Below are 19,138 nucleotides of genomic sequence, written 5' to 3'. Positions count from 1 at the left end.
AGAGTGGACAAGTGAAAAATTAAGTCTGCTGCCACAGGCTCCACTGTCTAACACCAACCTGCTCTCTCACAAAAGCTTGTCCGTGCTCACAGGGGGATGGAGCGAGAGTGCATTTTTATGGTTACATCTAAAAGGAAAAAAAAAAAATCTAGCATCCAAGGCACAGTGGGGCTAACTTGGAATCAGATGACTGCTACTTCCAGTCCTGGTTTCACCTGATTTCTGCAGGCCCCTTGGGTAAACTGCTTAACCCTGCCCGGAGCCTGTTTCCTCATGTCTACACTAGGAATAAGAACCCTCACTCCAAAGAGATGATAATGCCTCCTAAGCGCTTTGCACACGGTAGGCTTCCAACAAATGCCCTGGAATCTGGGGGATGAGCAACCTCTGTGCCTGCCAGAGACCATCATCAGCTTCTGCAATTGGCCCTGAGCTGCCCTCCTGAGGTTGACCCAGCTGGAATGGTGGTGCACGTTTGTTCAGTTGTTCCGGGTTACGCTGCCTGTTTTAAATGGTCCTATTTGCATGGAATGAAGCTTGCTATGGTAACAAGGTCTGGTGGCTGGAATCCAGGGCCCCAGTGAAAAATGCAAAGCTTGCGCTCTGGGAGAAAGAGGCCCTTGATGGGTGTATCAACTTTAAGGTTACCCCTGTTCTCCCAGGAAGAAGGAGCAGGTAAACTGAGGCAGCGGGGCCTCAACACTCCTACTCCCAGTAAGAGAAGGAAGAGGGAAGTCCCACTGACGCCTTCCAGTCTTCCCTCCTGGTTTGCCCCCCCCCCAAGCTAAGAAGCTTAGGACCACCTTAGAGGCACACACTGGTTCAGGGCGGTGGGGAGGCCAGAGCCCCACTGATCCACCCTGGGGAAAGACAGGGTGCTCCTTCGGAGGAGGGGGGACAGCGCAGGTGGGGGCGGCGGACAGTGAGATAGCCCAGCTTCCCGCTGAACAATTCCCACCCACCTTTTAAGGAACCAGCAAAGCAGGAACTCCACTTCGTAGCTCGGGCATGCGGCTCCCCCCTCCGGAGCTCCAGCCCCGCTCCCCTCCCGGGCCCCTCTTCCGAACACCCCTCTCTCCCAAGCACCCACCGCCTCCCCTGCCCCTGCGCCGAGCTAGGAGAGAGTTCGCCAGGGCGGGGGCCGCCCCACGGCTCCAAGGAGGGGACCGAGGACTGGCCTTGGAGCTGGCGCCCCCCCACCCCTAGCCAGGGGCGCCACCTCGGCCCACGCCGGGCCGCCGTCAGCCGCCCTCGCCCCCCGGGGGCTGTGTCCCCGAAGTCGGGGGCGCGAGAGGCCGAGGCAGCGGCCCCGCCCCCGGCCCGGGCCCCCTCCCGAGCGCGCAGCGAATGGTAGGCTCCACGGAAAGAGTGCGGGCGGCGCGCGGTGTCCGTCTCCGAGCCGCTCTCGGCGCCCGGGTCTAGGCGATCGCTGCTCCTCCTCCTCCTCCTCCTCCTCTTTCTCCTCCTCCTCCTCCTCCTCCTCCTCCTCCTCCTCCTCCTCCTCCCCCTCCCCCCCTCCCCCCGCCGCCTCGCTACCGCCGCGGATCCGGCTGGAGGCGCCGCTGTCATTCCTGCGCCGGAGGAGCCGGCGCTGCCGGTGCCTAGGGGTCGGGGCTCGGGGGAGCAGGGCCGCGGCGGACCCAACAGGTAGAGCCGGGGGTGCCCGGCCGCGCGCCCCCGGCGCATCATGCAGCTCTTTGTCACCTCTCTCGCCCCCAGGCCAAAATCCTGAGCATGATGGAAGACAATAAGCAGCTCGCGCTCCGCATCGATGGGGCGGTCCAGTCGGCCAGCCAGGAGATGACCAACCTGCGAGCCGAACTCACGGCCACCAACCGGAGACTGGCGGAACTGAGCGGCGGCGGCGGCGGCCCCGGCCCGGGCCCGGGAGCAGCGGCCAGCGCCTCGGCGGCGGCGGCGGCGGACCCGGCGGCGGCGAACATGGAGAACCACCAGCGCAGCGCGCAAGGTAGGGATCGTACGGCGCCCGGGGCGGAGGAGAGGCGAGAGAGCAGGACCCGGACCCGAAGGGGGCCGAGGACTCGGTGCCCCCACGGCCGCGGCGAAACCGCCTTGCATTGTGGCTTGTAACCCTTTCCGGCCGGCGGTGGCCGGCGCTGCTCCCCTGCTGGGAGTTGCAGGCTGCTGTCATTAACGAAAACCCGGGCGCAGCGTGCACGGGTTCACACGGTCACGCCTGTCCTGGCCAGAGAGAGCGAGGCGCAGCCGGCGCGTCCCTACCGGCAGCAGAAAGTACCCTTCAGATTGCACACAGCCCCCAGCTCCGTGGGCAAACTTTTCATGCCCAGGCCTTTGCCCTCACCCGCGGCAGGGGTGAATGCCACAGCTCCCCCCAGTTCCGGAGGCTCCTTCCTTTGGAATGACTCTCGGAGAGGGAGCTCCAGACTCTGATGCCGCGTTTGGGGTAGAGGATTGGACTGGTTTGCACTTTTCTCCACGGATGCCAAATCCCTTGTCTCGATTGCATCTGGACTTTATTTTCTCCCCATTTGAGATCGCTCAGGCAGTGGAATATATCGATGCAACAGTAGATGCTGTGCTCAGCAGGGAGTTTAAATTTCCAGCAAATATAAACACAGTGAGCCCTTTCCAGGGGGGGAAATCTTAGACCTCAAAGGCTGAGTGATGGGCTCCTGGCGAAATGAAGGCGTAGATGGTGGATTTCCAGGGAGCCGCCGCTTGAAGGGACTCTTTGCAGTTAGGAGGAGGGAAAAAAAGGGCAGTCTGTGTTGACATTGACAGTGATGAAGCTCTGAAACCCTCATGCATGGGTTGAAGGTGGAGGAAGCATCCAAAAAAAGAAAAAAAAAATACCGTTTGGTTTCTGTGAACTAAAAAGTAAAAGGGTAGGCTGGATGTTCAGGATGTCTTTTCCTTTTTTGCCTAATTGCCCTTTAAGAAACATTGTCACCGGTTATTAATATCATTTGATTGTAAACGAAACTGCTGAAATGCAGAACATGACAGAAAAAATACCCAGTCCAAGAGGGCCACTTGTGTAAATATGTCACTTGATGAAGTATGAGGTACCAAAGGCTCAGTGGCTTAGAAAGATTTTCTAGTTTTGTTGTTATTTCGAAGGCTTCTCCTAAGTGTTGATAGAGAGAGAGTCTGTTTTCATATTAATGCCTTCTCTCCATCAGCTTCTGTTTCCTCTTTACCTTCCTGGGGTAGGTGTGTTTTGTTTTGTTTTGTTTTTTGGGGTGAACGTTAGCAGTGTATGTTCAATTCCAAGTCGGATCTTAACTTGGTGCTTCAGGAGTCCATCAAGAGTCTTGGGGCAGTAATTTGGTACCAAAGTAGCATGACGTTACGGTGGGAAAGTGTTGTGAGCCTGGTGTTTGCTGTACAGTTTTCAAGGTGGGTATCTGGTTATTCTATCATTTATCCCTTGTTATGTCACTGTGTGTGGAAGATGCTCTCTGCTGGCACCTGGGCAATAAAAAGGGAAGTTAGACTGCATGGTCATGCTTTACTTTGTACAGGCAGGGACTCTTTCAACCTTAAAGAAATAGCGCAGAACTGGCATTTTGCTAAGAATCAAAAGCCATGGTAAGGGGGACTGAACAATGCTAGTTTATTTCCCACCATCCACCCCTTTCTCGGCGGAGGAAAAGTTAAGCGGCTTTTCTCTGAGTCCTGGGTCTAGCTACAGTCTGAGCACGCTAAGGCGGTCGGTGCCGCAATGATCTACACATTGAACTTGGAAATGGTGATACTTGGCTGATGGTTAAGTTGTTATAGTGGAGCAATAGGGCACTGTTTCCTTTTTCCCTACAAAAATGCACAAGGCTGTGGAAATGGAAAAATGGCTTTTGGATTTCTTGATATCCCTAAAAACACACAAAACCAGCAGCTTCCTCATATTCTTAGAAACATGCCTGCCCAGGCCAGGGGCTGTCTGTGGGTGGCTGGATGAAGGATGGTTTTGATTTTTCCTCTGTGTGCCATTGGTATTTTTCAAAACCTTTACTAGGGGGAGTTTAATGATTTTATAATCAGAAAATAAAATGTTGAAGATTTTAACTCAGCTTAATGGTTGGCCCTATATCCCTCTAAATTGATGTCAATTTAAACTGATATGGTGGTTGAAAAGAAAACAAGACCCCCATGTAAATCCATTGGGGCATCATTTGCTTAGATCTGGCAACAGTTCCTCAGTACAGTACTTTTCACATTATTTAGCCCCTGTGAGTGTTTCGGGGTTTGTTTTTATTTTGTTTTGTTTTGCTTTGTGTTCTCATGACATGTGGCAGCATTCTGCCAGAACCGAAACCTTCTGCAGAGGTGGTCTGGTAGCTTCTTTTGCTAGTGCTTTCGTATTCCTAAAGGAAAGCACTGGGCTCTCCCAAGTTAATTTCCAAGTGTGGTTGATTGGCTTTCTCATGTTTCTTTGTCATATACCTCCAGGAAGGCTCACAGAAGCTCAGTTCCTGGGGGTTCCTAATTGGGAAGAATTAGTCTTCTGTTTTTCTTTTGTCTGTGTTGGTGCAAGCCAATGGGCTCAAACCCTATGAGTATTTAACGTTATTGAGTTATCACTTTGCAAATCAAGGTTTTGAATGAAATGATTACCTTTCAAAATGCAACTGTAGAAGTCATCTTTTAACTAAAGGACATTATGCACATATTAAGTGCGTGCTAATTTCCTTTTAATAATATTAGCCCAAATGGTTACAGGAAAGAGTCACCTTTTGCTCTCCCTGCTGAGAAACTGTTAGATCCACTTTCAGATTTTTCTGTTAAAAATTTTTTTGTTCATAAATTAAAGAAACTCATCAATCCACCAGTGGATGTTTTGTCCCAGTGAGGATATCTGACAGTAGGTAAGTTGATGAAGAAAACTTGGGTTTTCCTAGAGAGTTAATGCAGTGTGTCATTTAAACAAAATATTAACTTGGTTGGTACCCTCTGTGAGCTGGCATGGTTGCTACGTAACAGAGTCTAGAAAGTGAACTGCTGAAAATCTGGGCTTTCGGCACTTTGCAGGATCTTCTTTCAGAATCTGTGTTGAAAGAAACGCTTGGCAGCCAGCCCATCTCCTCTCTCCCTGCTTCAAGTGAGTCGGATAATCCCTAATGAGGATGCTGGCATGCAGAGCACAGGGCATCCGCGCAGGGTGGCACATCTCAAGGCTCCAGAGCTGCCTCTTAGGTTGGTGGGGTCACGACTGCCTCTGACAGGTGGACAGAGGAGCCTTGGAAAGAACAGAGCCAAGCAGTTTCTCCAGTTTGTCTTGTTGGTAGCCAGAGAACGGATTTGTTTAAAGTCACATTTCTAAGCTGTTTTCTTCGGCGTAACATCTCTGGGAAATGTGTTTCAAATGCTTGCTATTCTTTGAGGGGAAAATACAGCAGTTTGTTTCTCTGAAAATGTTTTATCTGATGAATGGCTAATATTAGATTCAATTGGTTGCTTTGCTATGCGTAGAATAAAACGATTAAGTTCCATCGTACCCAATTCAAATAGGTGTTTAACTGTATATAACATAAAATACCTATGCCCAGTAGGATGTGTACCTACTGCCAATATTTTTGTGGTTTGTTTTTTTAAGGAAATAATTGTATTTATATGCCTATGTAAGTGGAAATGCTCATGGCGACCTTCTTGGGTGTTGACTTACCGTTTACTGCATTTGTTAGATGGGGATGGGGAGAAGTGTCATTTTCTTACACCTTTGTAAATCTCCATAAATAGATGCAAGTTTTATTTTTTTTCTCCCCAGGCATTAAAATAGGCGGTTACTTCAGGTCTGATGGCTCTTATCTAGCATTGCTATAGCACTGGAAACTCTCTGGTGAAGTATAAATTACCTTGGGACTGAAATGAATGTGTGAGTAGTCTGCAGAGATGCTAGACACTGTTGCTTTGCAAAATCAAAGCATCCCCTTTGGCATCCCCTTCCCAATTTGTTCTGCCTCCACATACTCTTGTTTTCCCAAGCAGACGTTTATCTTTTTTGAGAAGAGGATTTTCACGTGGCAGAGAGGGTGGAACAAAATGTGGCGGAATCTCGGGGGCCTTCTGTTAGCTCACCTGTACGTTACAGAGCTCATCCAGTACCTGTGGCTTGGTTTTCCAGCCATATCAGTGGGCTGAAAGAGACTCGTCAGTCTTTTCCTAATCTGGTTGGCTGTCATGAGATGGGACTTCAGAATTCTTCCTGAAAATCACCATGCACGGTCACAAAGAGAATACGTACAGATCAGTACAGCGAGGTTGAAATTAGTTATCGATTGACTGTTATTTACTGTCTTTCCATTGACTTTGGAAAATGCCTTTGGAGGACCCCCTTAAGTCAAGTTTCTGGTTCTGGTTAATTTCACACTTCCAGCATTTCAGGGTTTACTGAGGTTTTTCAAAACTTCTTTGATACTAAGTTTGAGCCAATCTGATTTTTATAGTCACACAGCCTCCCAGTGTAAGACAAGGCATGTTCTCCCCATGCCTTTACCCCCTCTACTCCCCAAGACTGCTGGCACTTTTGAGGAATCCTGTAGCTTATAATTTGTGACTTCCGGGCTGCCAGCGAGCTTCTAGCAGACGGCCTTGGCAGGTGGGGGGTGCTCGTTGAAACACTGCCTGCTCGCCATGCAAGTCATAGGGGGCCCAGAAGGTCAAGCCTGGGTCCTGGCCATATTCATTGCGTATTTCATTTATATTTATTCCTGAGCTATATAGCTAAGGAAAGTGAAATCAACATGAATTTCTCCGTTCTTTTCAGACCTTTTGCAGTAGTGGTTTGTGTGAGCATTAGTGCTTGGCTTCTCACCCCCCCCCTGCCATCCATCAGGCGAGAATGGAACTCGTTCTGCCTGCTGAGGCCAGGGAATGGGTTTTTAAGTGATCTTGTAAATGAAAATTAGTCCATACTGTTTGGGCTGGATATTAGGGTGAGTAACACATGGGATGACAAGGGATGCCACCAACAGCAGTCACTGCGATGTCCTAGTCATCGGAAATGCAGGCAAAGAGGGTTCAGGCAGAATGATTTAGGAAACGACAGCTTCCCTGCGGCTAAGAGGGTGACCACGCCTTGCCGCAGACTGTACCTGAGAACTCAGGGCAGGTAAGTGTCCCACTGGCTCTTGTCACCATCCTCAAGGTCCCCTGCCAGGCCCGTCTTGACTGTGGAGAAGCCGGAGGGAGACCAGGCACAGGAATCTCTTCTTCTTTCCCATGTGGTTCGATGAGACCAGAACATTCTTGCTTGTTTGATGCAACCTCAGATCTCGGTGGCAGACTGCAGGCTGTGCTCTGTGGGCATTCTTGCTTCCCCGTTGAAATCCTGAGCTGCTAGAAACATGAAAGAAGCTGAATGTAGTTTTCATGAGTTTGGCAAGAACAACTGTTTGAGCAGGTGGCTTCTGTGCGATGGGATATCATTGGTTCTCGATTTGTTTTAGTGTCTCTGTTGACTTGGCCTTGCTGGACCTTTGGGTCAGACTTCTGAAAGGCCCCTGTCCCCTTCACCCTCCAGTGAATTGAGACCCTAGCACGCAAGCTCGTATGGAGCTTGTGACGGGCAGGTCTGCCAGCAGAGTGCCCCCGAGGCCTCTGCCCCTTCTGTGCTGGGCAGTCAGGCTGGGAGGATGGAGAGAAATGGGGGGAGGGGCTACCCGCCCAGCTCCTCCCCCTTCTCTCCTCTTCCACCAGAGCAAGCGCCGGAGTGAAGGGGATGTAAAGGCCTTCCATTCCCACCATTGGCTCAGCTCTACAGATCCTCTGAAGTCATGTGAAGCATTAAGAGCAGAGTGCCCTCTAAAGGAGGGTGGGTCCAGAGCTCATATTTTACACTCATCTTCAGCACTTCATTGTGATTCTCGGAGCTCACCTCCTGGGTACATCACAGACACTGGGGGTTCTGGAACCATCCTGATACCATGTAATTTTCTCTTCAGTGAAGGTGAATAGTGTAATGTAGGACTAAATTAGCACTAGTTTCAGTGCTGTGTCAAACTTTTCAATAAATAATAACAGTCAGGACTTCCAGCATGTCAAGTGTTTTCCCTGGTGCTTTACATGCATAATTGAATCTGGAGCCCAGTGAAGTGACAACTGTCGTGCCCATTTTTGAAAAGAGGAAACTGACTGGGACTCAGAGAGGTTAGGTCGGCTGTCTACCATGACAGAGTAATGACAACGATGGTGATGACGGCAGCAAGCTTTGACATAGTCTTGCTCGGAGCTAGGTACTGTTCTAAGTGCTTCTCTGAACTAATGCGTTTAATTTGTGTAATGACTTATAAGGCAGGTATCATTGTACCCATTTTATGTATGAGAAAACCGAGGCACCAAAATGATCTATGACTTGCCAAAGGGCCATTAAGTGACCGGGCTCTGACTCTGGAGTCCATGCTCTTACTCATCTCACTTTGATGCCCAGGGTCACTCGGCTGGTAGTGACTGATCCAGGAATTCAGACCCACTGGGGCTCTGCTGCTGCTTAAACCTGTATTGTCTCCTAAAGCAGAAATATCTTTCGGTTTGTTCATTAGGAAAGTTGACGGAGCTATAGACTTGTCTCCATCCTGGGTCCTTATATGAAATCATAGGGAAGCAGGAACACCTCTCCCTTAGGTGTGGGGTTAACTGACAGAGAGGGAATTGGGTCCTGCTTCCAGGGTTAGCAACCCAAGGGTCACTTGTCACCAATGAAAAGAACCATATTGATCCTGGCGCTGGGGCCTCCTGCTGCTCAGACTTCGTATGCATTCTCTCTTAGGAAGGATGATTCCAGGCAATGCTGGTATCCTGTGGCCCTCTGATTCTCCCTCCTACCCATATCTTTCCCTTTTCTGAGTTCTCTCCCAGTGGCCTCGGTGGCCCCCGGTGGCCCAAGACCACGCCCAACAAAAGACCTATAACTACTCACAGATTCCTTTACACTAGGGTTTCCCAGTCTTGGCAGTGTTTTCATTTGCAGGATAATTCTTTGTTGGGGGGTGGACATTGTGTACATTGTAGGATGTTTAGAAGCATCCCTGTCCTCTGCCCACTAGATGCCAGTAGAACCTTCCACACCCCCGTTGTAACAACCAAAAATGTCTCCAGATGTTTCCAGATGTCCACTGGAGGCCACATCATCCCTGGCTGAGAACCGTTTTGTATGCCAGGCATTAGAGGAGACCCCAGTTGTGAGTCTTAGGATGGCGGCTCTGTGACAGCAGAGAGTTTCATCTGTTTGTTTTCTGCTCCATTCACAGCACCTAGAACAGTGCCTGGCGCATCGCAAGAGCCCACTGAACAGTTGTTGACTGACTGACTGACTGAATGAAACCACGATTTTTAAATTACAGAGTGTGCGGAATTCGGTCAACTTGTCACGTTTTACATGAAGATCATTGGTTTAATGATAGCCGGTTTTAATTGTGTTTATTTGCCATATGTCAACACTCTTCTAAACCCTTTCCCTGTATTATCTCAATTAATCCTTTTAACTGCCTTCTGAGGTAAGTACTGGGTTTGCCACCTTCCAGATGAGAAAAGAATTGAGGCCCAGAAAGGTTATGTGACTTGCCCAGTGTCACCAAGGTAGCAAGTGGCAGAGCCAGGATATAAACCCAAGTAGATGTGCGTCCAGAGACTGCCTGCTGTCCCAGCCAGGATGCAGTGCAGCTTTGCAGAGTTTTTCCCATTCCTGCCCAAGAAATCATTTTTGTTCTAAAGCTGGCGTTGCGGCAATTGTAGTTAGGATTTGCATGTCAGACACTAAGTCATTCATCGTAAATCCTCAGAGCTCCGCTGTAAGAAAGATGCTTTGTCACTGCCAGAGAGTCTGTAGCCAGGAAGGATTGGTGTCTGGCCAGAGGTAAGAGGGCAGTTCAGTGGCTGAGCCATGTTCAAATGTGAGAATCTCCCTTCTCTCTGCCTTGCTGCTGGGCTTCAGCTGGAGGGAGTCACAGAGAAGACTGAAAGTTTCAAGGAAAGGGGACAGTGGCCCCCAGAGCTTCTCAGCAGGGGATTGACACCTTTTTAGGGAAAGGGATGTTCCAGGATCAGAACTGGGGAGCTGCAGAGACTCTGAAGATTATCCAAGAGGATAGTGATAGCAATAGCCAGCATCTGTTGAGGCTTTTTTTTTTTTTTTTTTTTTTTTTCTGGACTTTCCCAGACTCTGGGGCGTGATTGATGACATTTTCTCATCTGGCTTTCCTATCACAGCGAGTTAGATAATGTTCTCACCTCCATTCTACAAATGAAGAAACTGAGGCTTAGAAAGGTTTAGTTGCTTTTCCAGGATCTAGACAGTGGTCTTCTGCTGTATTGGAACACAGGTTCAGCTGACCCTGGAGCCCGCCTGCTTCACTACAGCAAGAATATTGAGGACTCCCCTAGTGGCACAGTGGTTAAGAATCTGCCTGCCAATGCAGGGGACATGGGTTCAATCCCTGGTCCAGGAAGATGCCAGATGCCGCAGAGCAACCAAGCCCACGCACCACAACTGCTGAGCCCACGTGCCACAACTACTGAAGCCCGTGCACTCTAGGGCCCGCGTGCTGCAACTACTGAGCCCACGTGCTGCAACTACTGAAGCCCGTGTGCCTAGAGCCCATGCTCCGTAACAAGAGAAGCCACCGCAATGAGAAGCGCACGCACTGCAACGAAGAGTAGCCCCTGCTCGCCACAACTAGAGAAAGCCCGCGCGCAGCAACAGAGACCCAACGCAGCCAAAAATAAATTAAAAAAAAAAAAAGAATATTGAGATATTGTGCCAGGCAGCACAAAGACATGCCAGGAGGATGGCTTTGTCTTTTTGCTTACAGACCAACCCTCCCACTGCCCTTCTTTTTTTCTTTTCTTCCTTTCCTTCTTTCTTCTGTCTCCATCTAGCTTGAGAAATTGAGCACATAGGTTCAGGGACCACAGATTTAATAAGATATGGAGCAAGTTATCTTGGAGCTCTTAGGCTAGTAGGTGTGACTGACATGGAAGTATAATTACATTTTATAATAAAGGTCTAGACAGGTGTAATGGGAAAATAGATGATGAAGTGACAAACACAGAAGCCTTCACAGATGTACATGACAGTGGCAATATGTAAGAAAAGCATGCTGGGAAAATACATTAATTTGTCTACTAAGGTTAAACTGCCCATGAGAGATTATTAGAGTGCAACTTTGGGGGTAGGTTGAGATTAGATACTGCAGAGAATAGCTGCTGGCTTGGACCTTCTCCCTCAAAGAGCATTTCTTAAGGAGAAAGAAGATGTGGGTGATACAGGGTTTAGATCTTGAATAATAGTTGGGTTTTTTTCTCCAAAGGGAACAAGAAAAGGTATGAATTTCAATGCAGGTATAGATCTGCATCTTTCAAAATAAACTCACCCCTTGTATATATTATCTTCCTGGCCAAGGCTGGGGCTTCTTGTCAGCTGCAACAAATGAATTAGTTCATTTTCCTTGATTAACTTGAATTTTTTTTAAACCATTGAGGATGGTGTCTTTAATTCAGTAAGTGCAACTTGGAACACAGTGGGATTTATGTCACCCTTTCCCCCTCATTCTTGCCATTTGAAATTCTGTGCTCACCATTTCCTGATGATAGCAAGGTATGAAATTTAGAAATATGATACTGACCCTGGAGAAAGCAGTTGTGGCACCATAGAGTTTGATGAATGATGGTTGGCGAGAACTGACCTGTGATTATATGTATACTGATTATCTTAATTAATGCATTCATCAAGTAGATTGCTTTTCCTGTTCCTACAAGGTTTACCATGTGAAGCAGGGAAAAACCGGGAATATTTTTCGACACAGCTTTAGATTTGCGAGTTAACAGAAAGGCAAGGCCTGGCTGCCATTTTGTAGAGACTGTTAGCCCGTTAGCTAGCAGACGTGCTCGGATTGCCCTGTTCACAATTTGACACGGTACCGGGCAGCCCTGCAAGGAGGCATGTTCAAGTCTTAATGGAAGTCCTCTGGAGAAGGATCATTATTTCTGGTCAGATTTTCTACAGTGTGGGTCATTATCATGAACCAATAGAATAGAACCTTGTTAAAAACTCAGCTGGTCAATTCATGGGTTGGTTCCACCATGGGATGACTCAAAACCCACCCTTCAACACTCTCAGTGTTATCACCTTGCCTCTAAAGCAAAAGCTTGGTCCAGCATCCTCAGTTCACAAAGCCAGTGCTCAGAATCCTTTTTCCAGGGTTCTGCTGCTTTTATCCACTCTTCTTTCCTTTGCTCTCAGGAGGCACTAGGGAAGCACTAGAGTATATCACTACCCAGATCTTTGTAGATCTTTGCACATCTTTGCAGTATACAGAGACTTGCACAGGCATTGTCTGTGTGGATCCTACCAACTGGCCCATAGGATGGAATTGAAGTAGACACAGCAATCTGTTTCTCAAATAAGGGAACTGAGGGACAGTGATTTAAACTGATTTGTTCAAGATTGTTGAGCTTGTCATTGAACCAAATTCTCCTCTCTTTCTCCCACTGCAAGATCCCACTGTGACTGCACAACGGTGGCAGCGGGCTGCCCTGGAACCCATGATTGGGTGAGATCTGACCTTGCCTTGGCCAAGCCCTCTTGAGCATGGGCCACCCTGTCTTGTAAGACCTGGATGGTGACACCATCACCCCAAGACTGTGCTCTCATACTCTGAGCTCCCATCTCCAATGTCTACCCATGGTAAAGGGACAATCCAGTTTTACAGATTTAATCTTTTTTTTTTTACACTAAATTCTTTCATCCTCTCCGTGGGGTTTTCAGTCATTTGACTTCTCTCTCAATGACCTATCTTATTCATGCCTGAATGTAGCGTTTCTCTTCTGCTGGCCTCCCTTAAAAGCAGTTAAAGACCTGTAAACCAGAGCAGGTTTGCACCCGGGGAACCTCCTGATTGTCTTATTGGATCTGGGAATGACTTTCGTATGGAGGACGATTTTTTCCACCTGACACCACCGTCATTTAGGATTTTTGAATATGGGAAGCACGTCTGTGAGGGGACCTATGTTCTTAGCATGTGGATGTGTGTACTCTCTGAGTGTTGGGGACAGGATGTAGCCATCACAGTAAATCTGCTCAGTTTCTCTCTCTTCACTGTCCCTTCAGGGAGACGCTTTGAAATCTTTAGGATCTCTTTTATCAGAGTCTTTGAGTTAACATCCATCCAAAACATGCTGGTTTAAATTGTCCACCTAAACTGTTGGCTGTGTAGGCACATGTTCTCAATGCTGCTGTGGCTGTAGCTGCCTGTATAGTCGGTAGACCTCCTGCTCCTCCAAGTTCACATCTAGACCTTGTACTCAGATCAGTGGAATCTCATCCACACACTGAAGTCCAACAGTGTGGCAGAAAGCTCAGGGAAAATCAGAATGGGGTCTTTTGCTGTGCACCCAACGAGAGTGGAAAGGAAGTATCAACCCGGAGGCCTCTGCAGCGCAGCAGACGACCCGCTGTAGCTAACTGACACCTAAGCAGCTAATCTATCGGCTGGCACTCTGATCTCTGTTTCATTTCAGTGTGACGAGGGACAGTCGCTAAAGCCTTCCCAAACCTCTGATAGCAAAATAGAAATAATATACATTTGAAATGCATTTGAAGATCTATTCATAATAGGCTCTAGAAGAGCAGAAAGTATGTTTAAGGATCAAAATGTTTGCTCGGGGCTTCCCTGGTGGCGCAGCGGTTGAGAGTCCGCCTGCCGATGCAGGGGACGCGGGTTCGTGCCCCGGTCCGGGAAGATCCCACATGCCGCGGAGCGGCTGGGCCCGTGAGCCGTGGCCGCTGAGCCTGCGCGTCCGGAGCCTGTGCTCCGCAACGGGAGAGGCCGCGACAGTGAGACGCCCGCGTACCGCAAAAAAAAAAAAAAAAAAAAAAAAAAGTTTGCTCGTAGTACCTCTACATTGTGACAACCAAACAAGTCTTTAGACATTGCCCAGTGTTTTTGAGTTTTAGATTTGTATTAGCATTAAACACTTAGGATTCCCGCCACTGACAATAGATATTATAGCTGCACATGGAGATGAAAGAAAGTGCTTCTTGATTCAGTTGGGAGTTCACTTCAGTGCTTACCCTTGTGGCCTGAATGACGGAGCTAGTGTAGGAGTCGGCAAACTGTTTCTGTTAAGGGCCAGACAGTAAATATTATAGGCTCTGGGGGCCATAGGATATCTGTCATAATTCCTCAACTCTGCTGCTGTAATGTGAAAGCAGCCATAGACGATAGGTAAATGAATGGGCGTGGTTGTGTTCCAATAAAACTTTATTTACAAAAACAGGCACTCCCTGGGCTATAGTTTGCCAACCCCTGAACTTGCAGCTCTCTTCCATTTGCCTTCTGACCCATTTATATCCCGCACCTTTACAGTGCTTAGCCTACAGAAGGAGCTTAATAATGATTGATTAAGCTAGTGAATTAGATGTGAGCGATAAAACCACCAGATGACAGCGTTAAAGGAGCAGAAGCAAGAAGTTAATTGCTAGGGGTGTAATGGTTAACGGACAAGAGAAAGAGACATTTGTTGGCAGCTTCACGGTTGGAGGTGAAGTCATTTGTGGTTAATCATCATCACAGACCTCGAGCTGTGAAGGGACAAAGAATCAGCAGTAGCAGTGAGATACAGAGCAAGACACTCGGCATCTGAGCCTCAATTTCCTTATTTAGGAAATGCGGAGGTCGTTTCCATCTTCAAGATAATACAGCAGATACATGGGTTTAAGGGAGTGAAACAGATCCGATCCAGATCCTGGCGATGTGACTTGGGTTGTGGGACATTACAGCTCTCAGTTTCCTCCTCTATAACGAGGCCGATAATTCCTCCTTTCTAGAGTGATTAGGATGGTTTCGTGCAGGGTTTCTCAACCTCAGCACTGTTGACATTCTGGTCCAGAAAATTCTTTGCGTGGGGGCTGACTTGTGCATTGTAAAATGTTTAGCAGCATCCCTGGTCTACACCACTAGATGCTCGTAGCACCCCTATAACGTGACAATTAGACATTGCCCAGTGTTTTTTCTTAAGGGGAAAATTACTCCCTGTGTTAATGGAATAACACATAGTGTGCCTGGCACAAAGCTTGGTGGACTTTGGGATTCAATAGATAGAACTCTTCATTATTATTATTATTATTAATTATTATTGCGGTACGCGGGCCTCTCCCTGTTGTGGCCTCTCCCGTTGCGGAGCACAGGCTCCGGACGCGCAGGCTCAGCGGCCATGGCTCACGGGCCCAGCCACTCTGCCGCACGTGGGATCTTCCCAGACCGGGGCACGAACCCGTAATGCCCTGCATCGGCAGGCGGACTCGCAACCACTGCACCACCAGGGAAGCCCTGTTTGTTTTTTGTTTTTGTTTTTTTTGCGGTACGCAGGCCTCTCACTGCTGTGGCCTCTCCCGTTGCGGAGCACAGGCTCCGGACGCTCCAGGCGCAGCGGCCACGGCTCACGGGCCCAGCCGCTCCGCGGCACGTGGGATCTTCCCGGACTGGGGCACGAACCCGCGTGCCCTGCATCGGCAGGCGGACTCTCAACCACTGCACCACCAGGGAAGCCCCAGAACTCTTCATTATTAATAGCATAGTATATTATTGAACTCTGAATTCTCCCACCTTAGAATGAAATTCTCTTTATTTCTGCAGCTGATTTGTGTCCCCTATAGGCAAGATTGGACGTTTTTTCCCCAGATCCCAGGTCTTTCTCCTGATATCTCTGTGTTGCTTAGAGGCCTTTCTCCTGGGAGGAGCCAGACTTCTTATGATGTCTTACTGAGTATGCTTTCCAGCCCTTTAAACACACATGTACCTAGACTTGTATTTGAGGTTATGGTCAGAATCCATAAATGGTTCATGTGAGAAATCGTCTGCAACAAGAATGCACAGGGAGGGTTAAGGACTGAAAAGCTTAACTCACAAAGGCTGGCAGGCTGAGGTAGTAGGTGGTATTCAGATGAGACAGATACTAAGGTACCCAAACTAGTACCAACAAAATTATCACTTCCCTCGTGAGTACGCACATGCTTCTAACATTAGCCAGGAGCCAGTTTTCAATGGTTTAAACTTTAGCCAAGATGGCTACTCCAACATCGGTTTACATCTGGATCTAATGTTCTGCTATCCATATTTTGACATATATTCTTTTTAATGATGGAGAGAGAGAGAGAGAGATAAAGAGAGAGAGAGATTTTCAGTGAATTCTGTCCCCTACATATTAGCAGTTGTATTTTTTATCTATTTCTCTGGGAAAATACATAAATGCAAAAGAATGCATTGAATTCAGTAACATTCTTAAGCGGCTGCTTCTTCGGCACCTACATATATTTGAAAGATAATGGCACCTACATGCAATAAAAATGCTTAATTCTGTCCACAGGCAGCACATTGGAGACATGTGGATTTTGGACTTCCTCTAAGTCACTCTCTCTGGCCACCCAGAGTCTCTGTGGCCCACAGCTTGGGACTGCGGCTTCAAAATGCATCTATGTGGACATGTGTGTTCAGCCCTGTGCAATGCGGTTCTCAGCAATTCCATGTGCAGTTAGGTGCTCAATAAGTGCCTTGGAAAATTATGGCTACTGCCCCAGGCCTTGAGTCTTCTGATTTTAAGGGATTCTTCTGTTCCTCAAACTCAACTCTGCCCCGCTATGACACAATCAGATAAATCTATGATTTGGACCCTTGGCTTTAAGAAAACCCTTCTTTATTTAGGCAGAAATTTCTATGGTGACTTCCTGGTATGGATATTGGAAAGCACCGGTTATAGTCAGAACAACGAAACTGGCCCTAAACTAGATTTCGGGTAATATGATTTGATTGGCCAACTGCCATCGCTAACTAGTGTCACCCTGCCCCATCTCCGGCTAACTCCTAAACCCCCTCAAGCATGTAATCCATCATATCATTTTCTATTTATGCCAGCGCTGGATAATGGCCTAATCTCTCCAGTAGCATTCAGATTTATTAGAGAAGATGGCATTTACAAAATCATTTCAGTGTTCCACTGCAAACACCCTAAGCTAATAGGCACCTTCTTATTATAAACCTTCCTTTTAACAGTGGTTTATTACCTGCAATTAAAATCAACTGGAAGACCCAGTAAATGGTTTTCATTTCTTTTTTTGTGTGTTTGGTTAATATTTAGCTGGTGGGCCACCAGGGACTTAGGCAGGAACATCAGAGAGAGGCAAGTTTTGGCTCACAGGAGAGCTGTCCAGAGGGATGTGGTCATCACCAGAGCCTAGATGACCATCTGCCAGGCGTGTTGGAAAAGCTACTCCCACACTGGGTTTAGAAGTTCGGGAGAAAAAAGTAGGAAGAAGACCAAATGTGATCTTCCCTTTCTTGTGTTTTGCATTCACATGGGCCATTGAAGACAAAAGTTTAGCAGTAACAGTATGCTGTCATTTGGGTACAACGCAGAGAAAGTTGAGAAGACAGTAATGACTAGGAAAGCGTCTCACTGGCTTTCACTGTAATGACTTGTTTGAACAAATTAAGATGCTGACAGAGGTAAGTTCAGCGTTTATAGCGTAGGACAGAAATCTCGAGTCCCTTGCTTGGATGCATATCCTGTTCTCTTAACACGTGTTAGCTGTGTGTGGTGGGCAAACCGCTTTACAGTCTAGGCCCCAGTCTGCCCCCAGGGATAACACTAATCCCGACATCCCAGAGCTGTGAGATCACAGGAGAGGGTGTGTTGGAGAGCTGAGCACACCGCCTGGCACTTGCCGCGTCCTCCAGAAATGTCGTAAAGGTCGTAAACTGGTGCCGTAAACGTGCGTACATGTACGGCCTCCCAGGAGGCCCCCGCGGGGGGTCGAGGCTGTTCTTTGTTTACTGGTTCGGTTAGCCTCCATTAGGCGCATCTTCTGATTGATGAGGCCGGGTCCTTGGCGCTAGGATACTAGGATATGTAAGGTGCTCACCTTCTGCCAGAAGCCGAAGGAGGAAAGAGCAGAGGGGAAGGACCCAGCGGGGGACCAAGAGGACTGGACGCTAGCCCTGACTGTACCTGAGACTAAAGAGTGACAAAAAGGGAAGCTCCAACCTGTGTCCCGACTTGCGATGCCAACTGTCTGATCAAAGATCCGGGTCCTGCACTCCCACCTCCACCTCCACCTCCACAACTTGGGAGAGGTGTCCCAGACGGCCGCTCAGGGGCTGGGACATTGACTCGGTCAGAATGAGCCCGCTGGATGAGACCTGGCTAAAGGCTGTCCCGTTTCTGAATTTCTACACTTGGTGACCTTTAGCAGTGTCGCCAAGTCAGTCAGGTCCGCCTTAAAGAATATCTTAGATTGTTTAGTTTGGGGAATATTGTCTTTCCTGGCTTAAGCAGAGATAATATAAGCCTGTGAATCTGCAGGCTTATATTATCTGCCCATTAATAGAAGGGAGGGAGGGAAGGAGGAGGAGGGAGGGAAGCGGAGAGGAGTAGAGAAGAGAAGAGTAGCGAAGAGTAGAGAAGAGAAGAGAAGGGAAGAGAAGAGTAGAGAAGAGAAGAGAAGCACAAGCCAGATGCCCAAATTAAAACACTAAATTTTCTTGGAGTTTATGTGCTCCAAGCAATGTAAATAAAGGTGAGGGCTGGGCCCCTCTGCCCATTAATCAGCCTCAGCCACAGGCTCACTCTCTGGTTTGTTTAGGTATTTCAGCCCATCACCCACACCTCTTGGCATTTCTGAGATACAAGGGGGAGGGTTCCATTTGTCATCCTGATTGTCCTCCCCGGGATTTCTTGGAGTGGCGGTCTCAGTGTTGCCTTTCGCATGAAATGTTAAGCTCAGGGGTAGGACCAGGGCATTTCAATGCAGGCAGGATACACTTGGGAAGGCTGGTTTTCTGCCCCGCCCGCCCCCCCCCCCCCCCCGTGGTGGCTTCATTTGCATTTATTTTGCTCCCAACCATTTGTAATATAGTGGTGGGTGTCCATCAAATAGCTATTAAGTCTTCAGCCAGCTCCTCCGAGGGCGGTTTGAGCTGCCTCTTACAAGTTCAGGGGATAAGATGGCTCATACCTTTGGTCATTCTGTTGGTGTCATGAGCCACTGTGGATGTTAGAACTTCCCATTTTGTTTCTCTTTAGTCTCTCAAGGACCCTGCAAGACAGCAGCCTTGTTTGTATGACTGCATTCCTTCAGCTGGACTCAGATTCCTGAGTTTAACTACCA

At 48.2% G+C, this 19,138-nt stretch overlaps 1 protein-coding gene across 2 annotated transcripts in view; it reads left to right on the top strand.

Annotated features, from left to right (window-relative positions):
- KAZN (kazrin, periplakin interacting protein) overlaps positions 1-19,138 on the top strand; it is a 1,159,438-nt gene that overhangs the window by 689,331 nt on the left and 450,969 nt on the right. The window contains exons 1-2 of one of the 2 annotated variants that reach the window (XM_067017036.1): positions 1,518-1,597; positions 1,720-1,969. In XM_067017036.1, coding sequence (XP_066873137.1) covers positions 1,735-1,969 — 235 coding nt within the window. In that variant the 5' untranslated portion in view covers positions 1,518-1,597; positions 1,720-1,734. Of the gene's footprint in view, positions 1-1,517; positions 1,598-1,719; positions 1,970-19,138 lie in introns of those variants that run through there. The other variant, XM_067017033.1, reaches the window with a different exon arrangement.

Source organism: Kogia breviceps, chromosome 1 (genome assembly GCF_026419965.1).
Source record: "Kogia breviceps isolate mKogBre1 chromosome 1, mKogBre1 haplotype 1, whole genome shotgun sequence".
Classification (NCBI taxonomy): domain Eukaryota; kingdom Metazoa; phylum Chordata; class Mammalia; order Artiodactyla; family Physeteridae; genus Kogia; species Kogia breviceps.
Note: the sequence above shows the minus strand (reverse complement) of the source record. Positions and strands in the feature narration are given on the sequence as shown.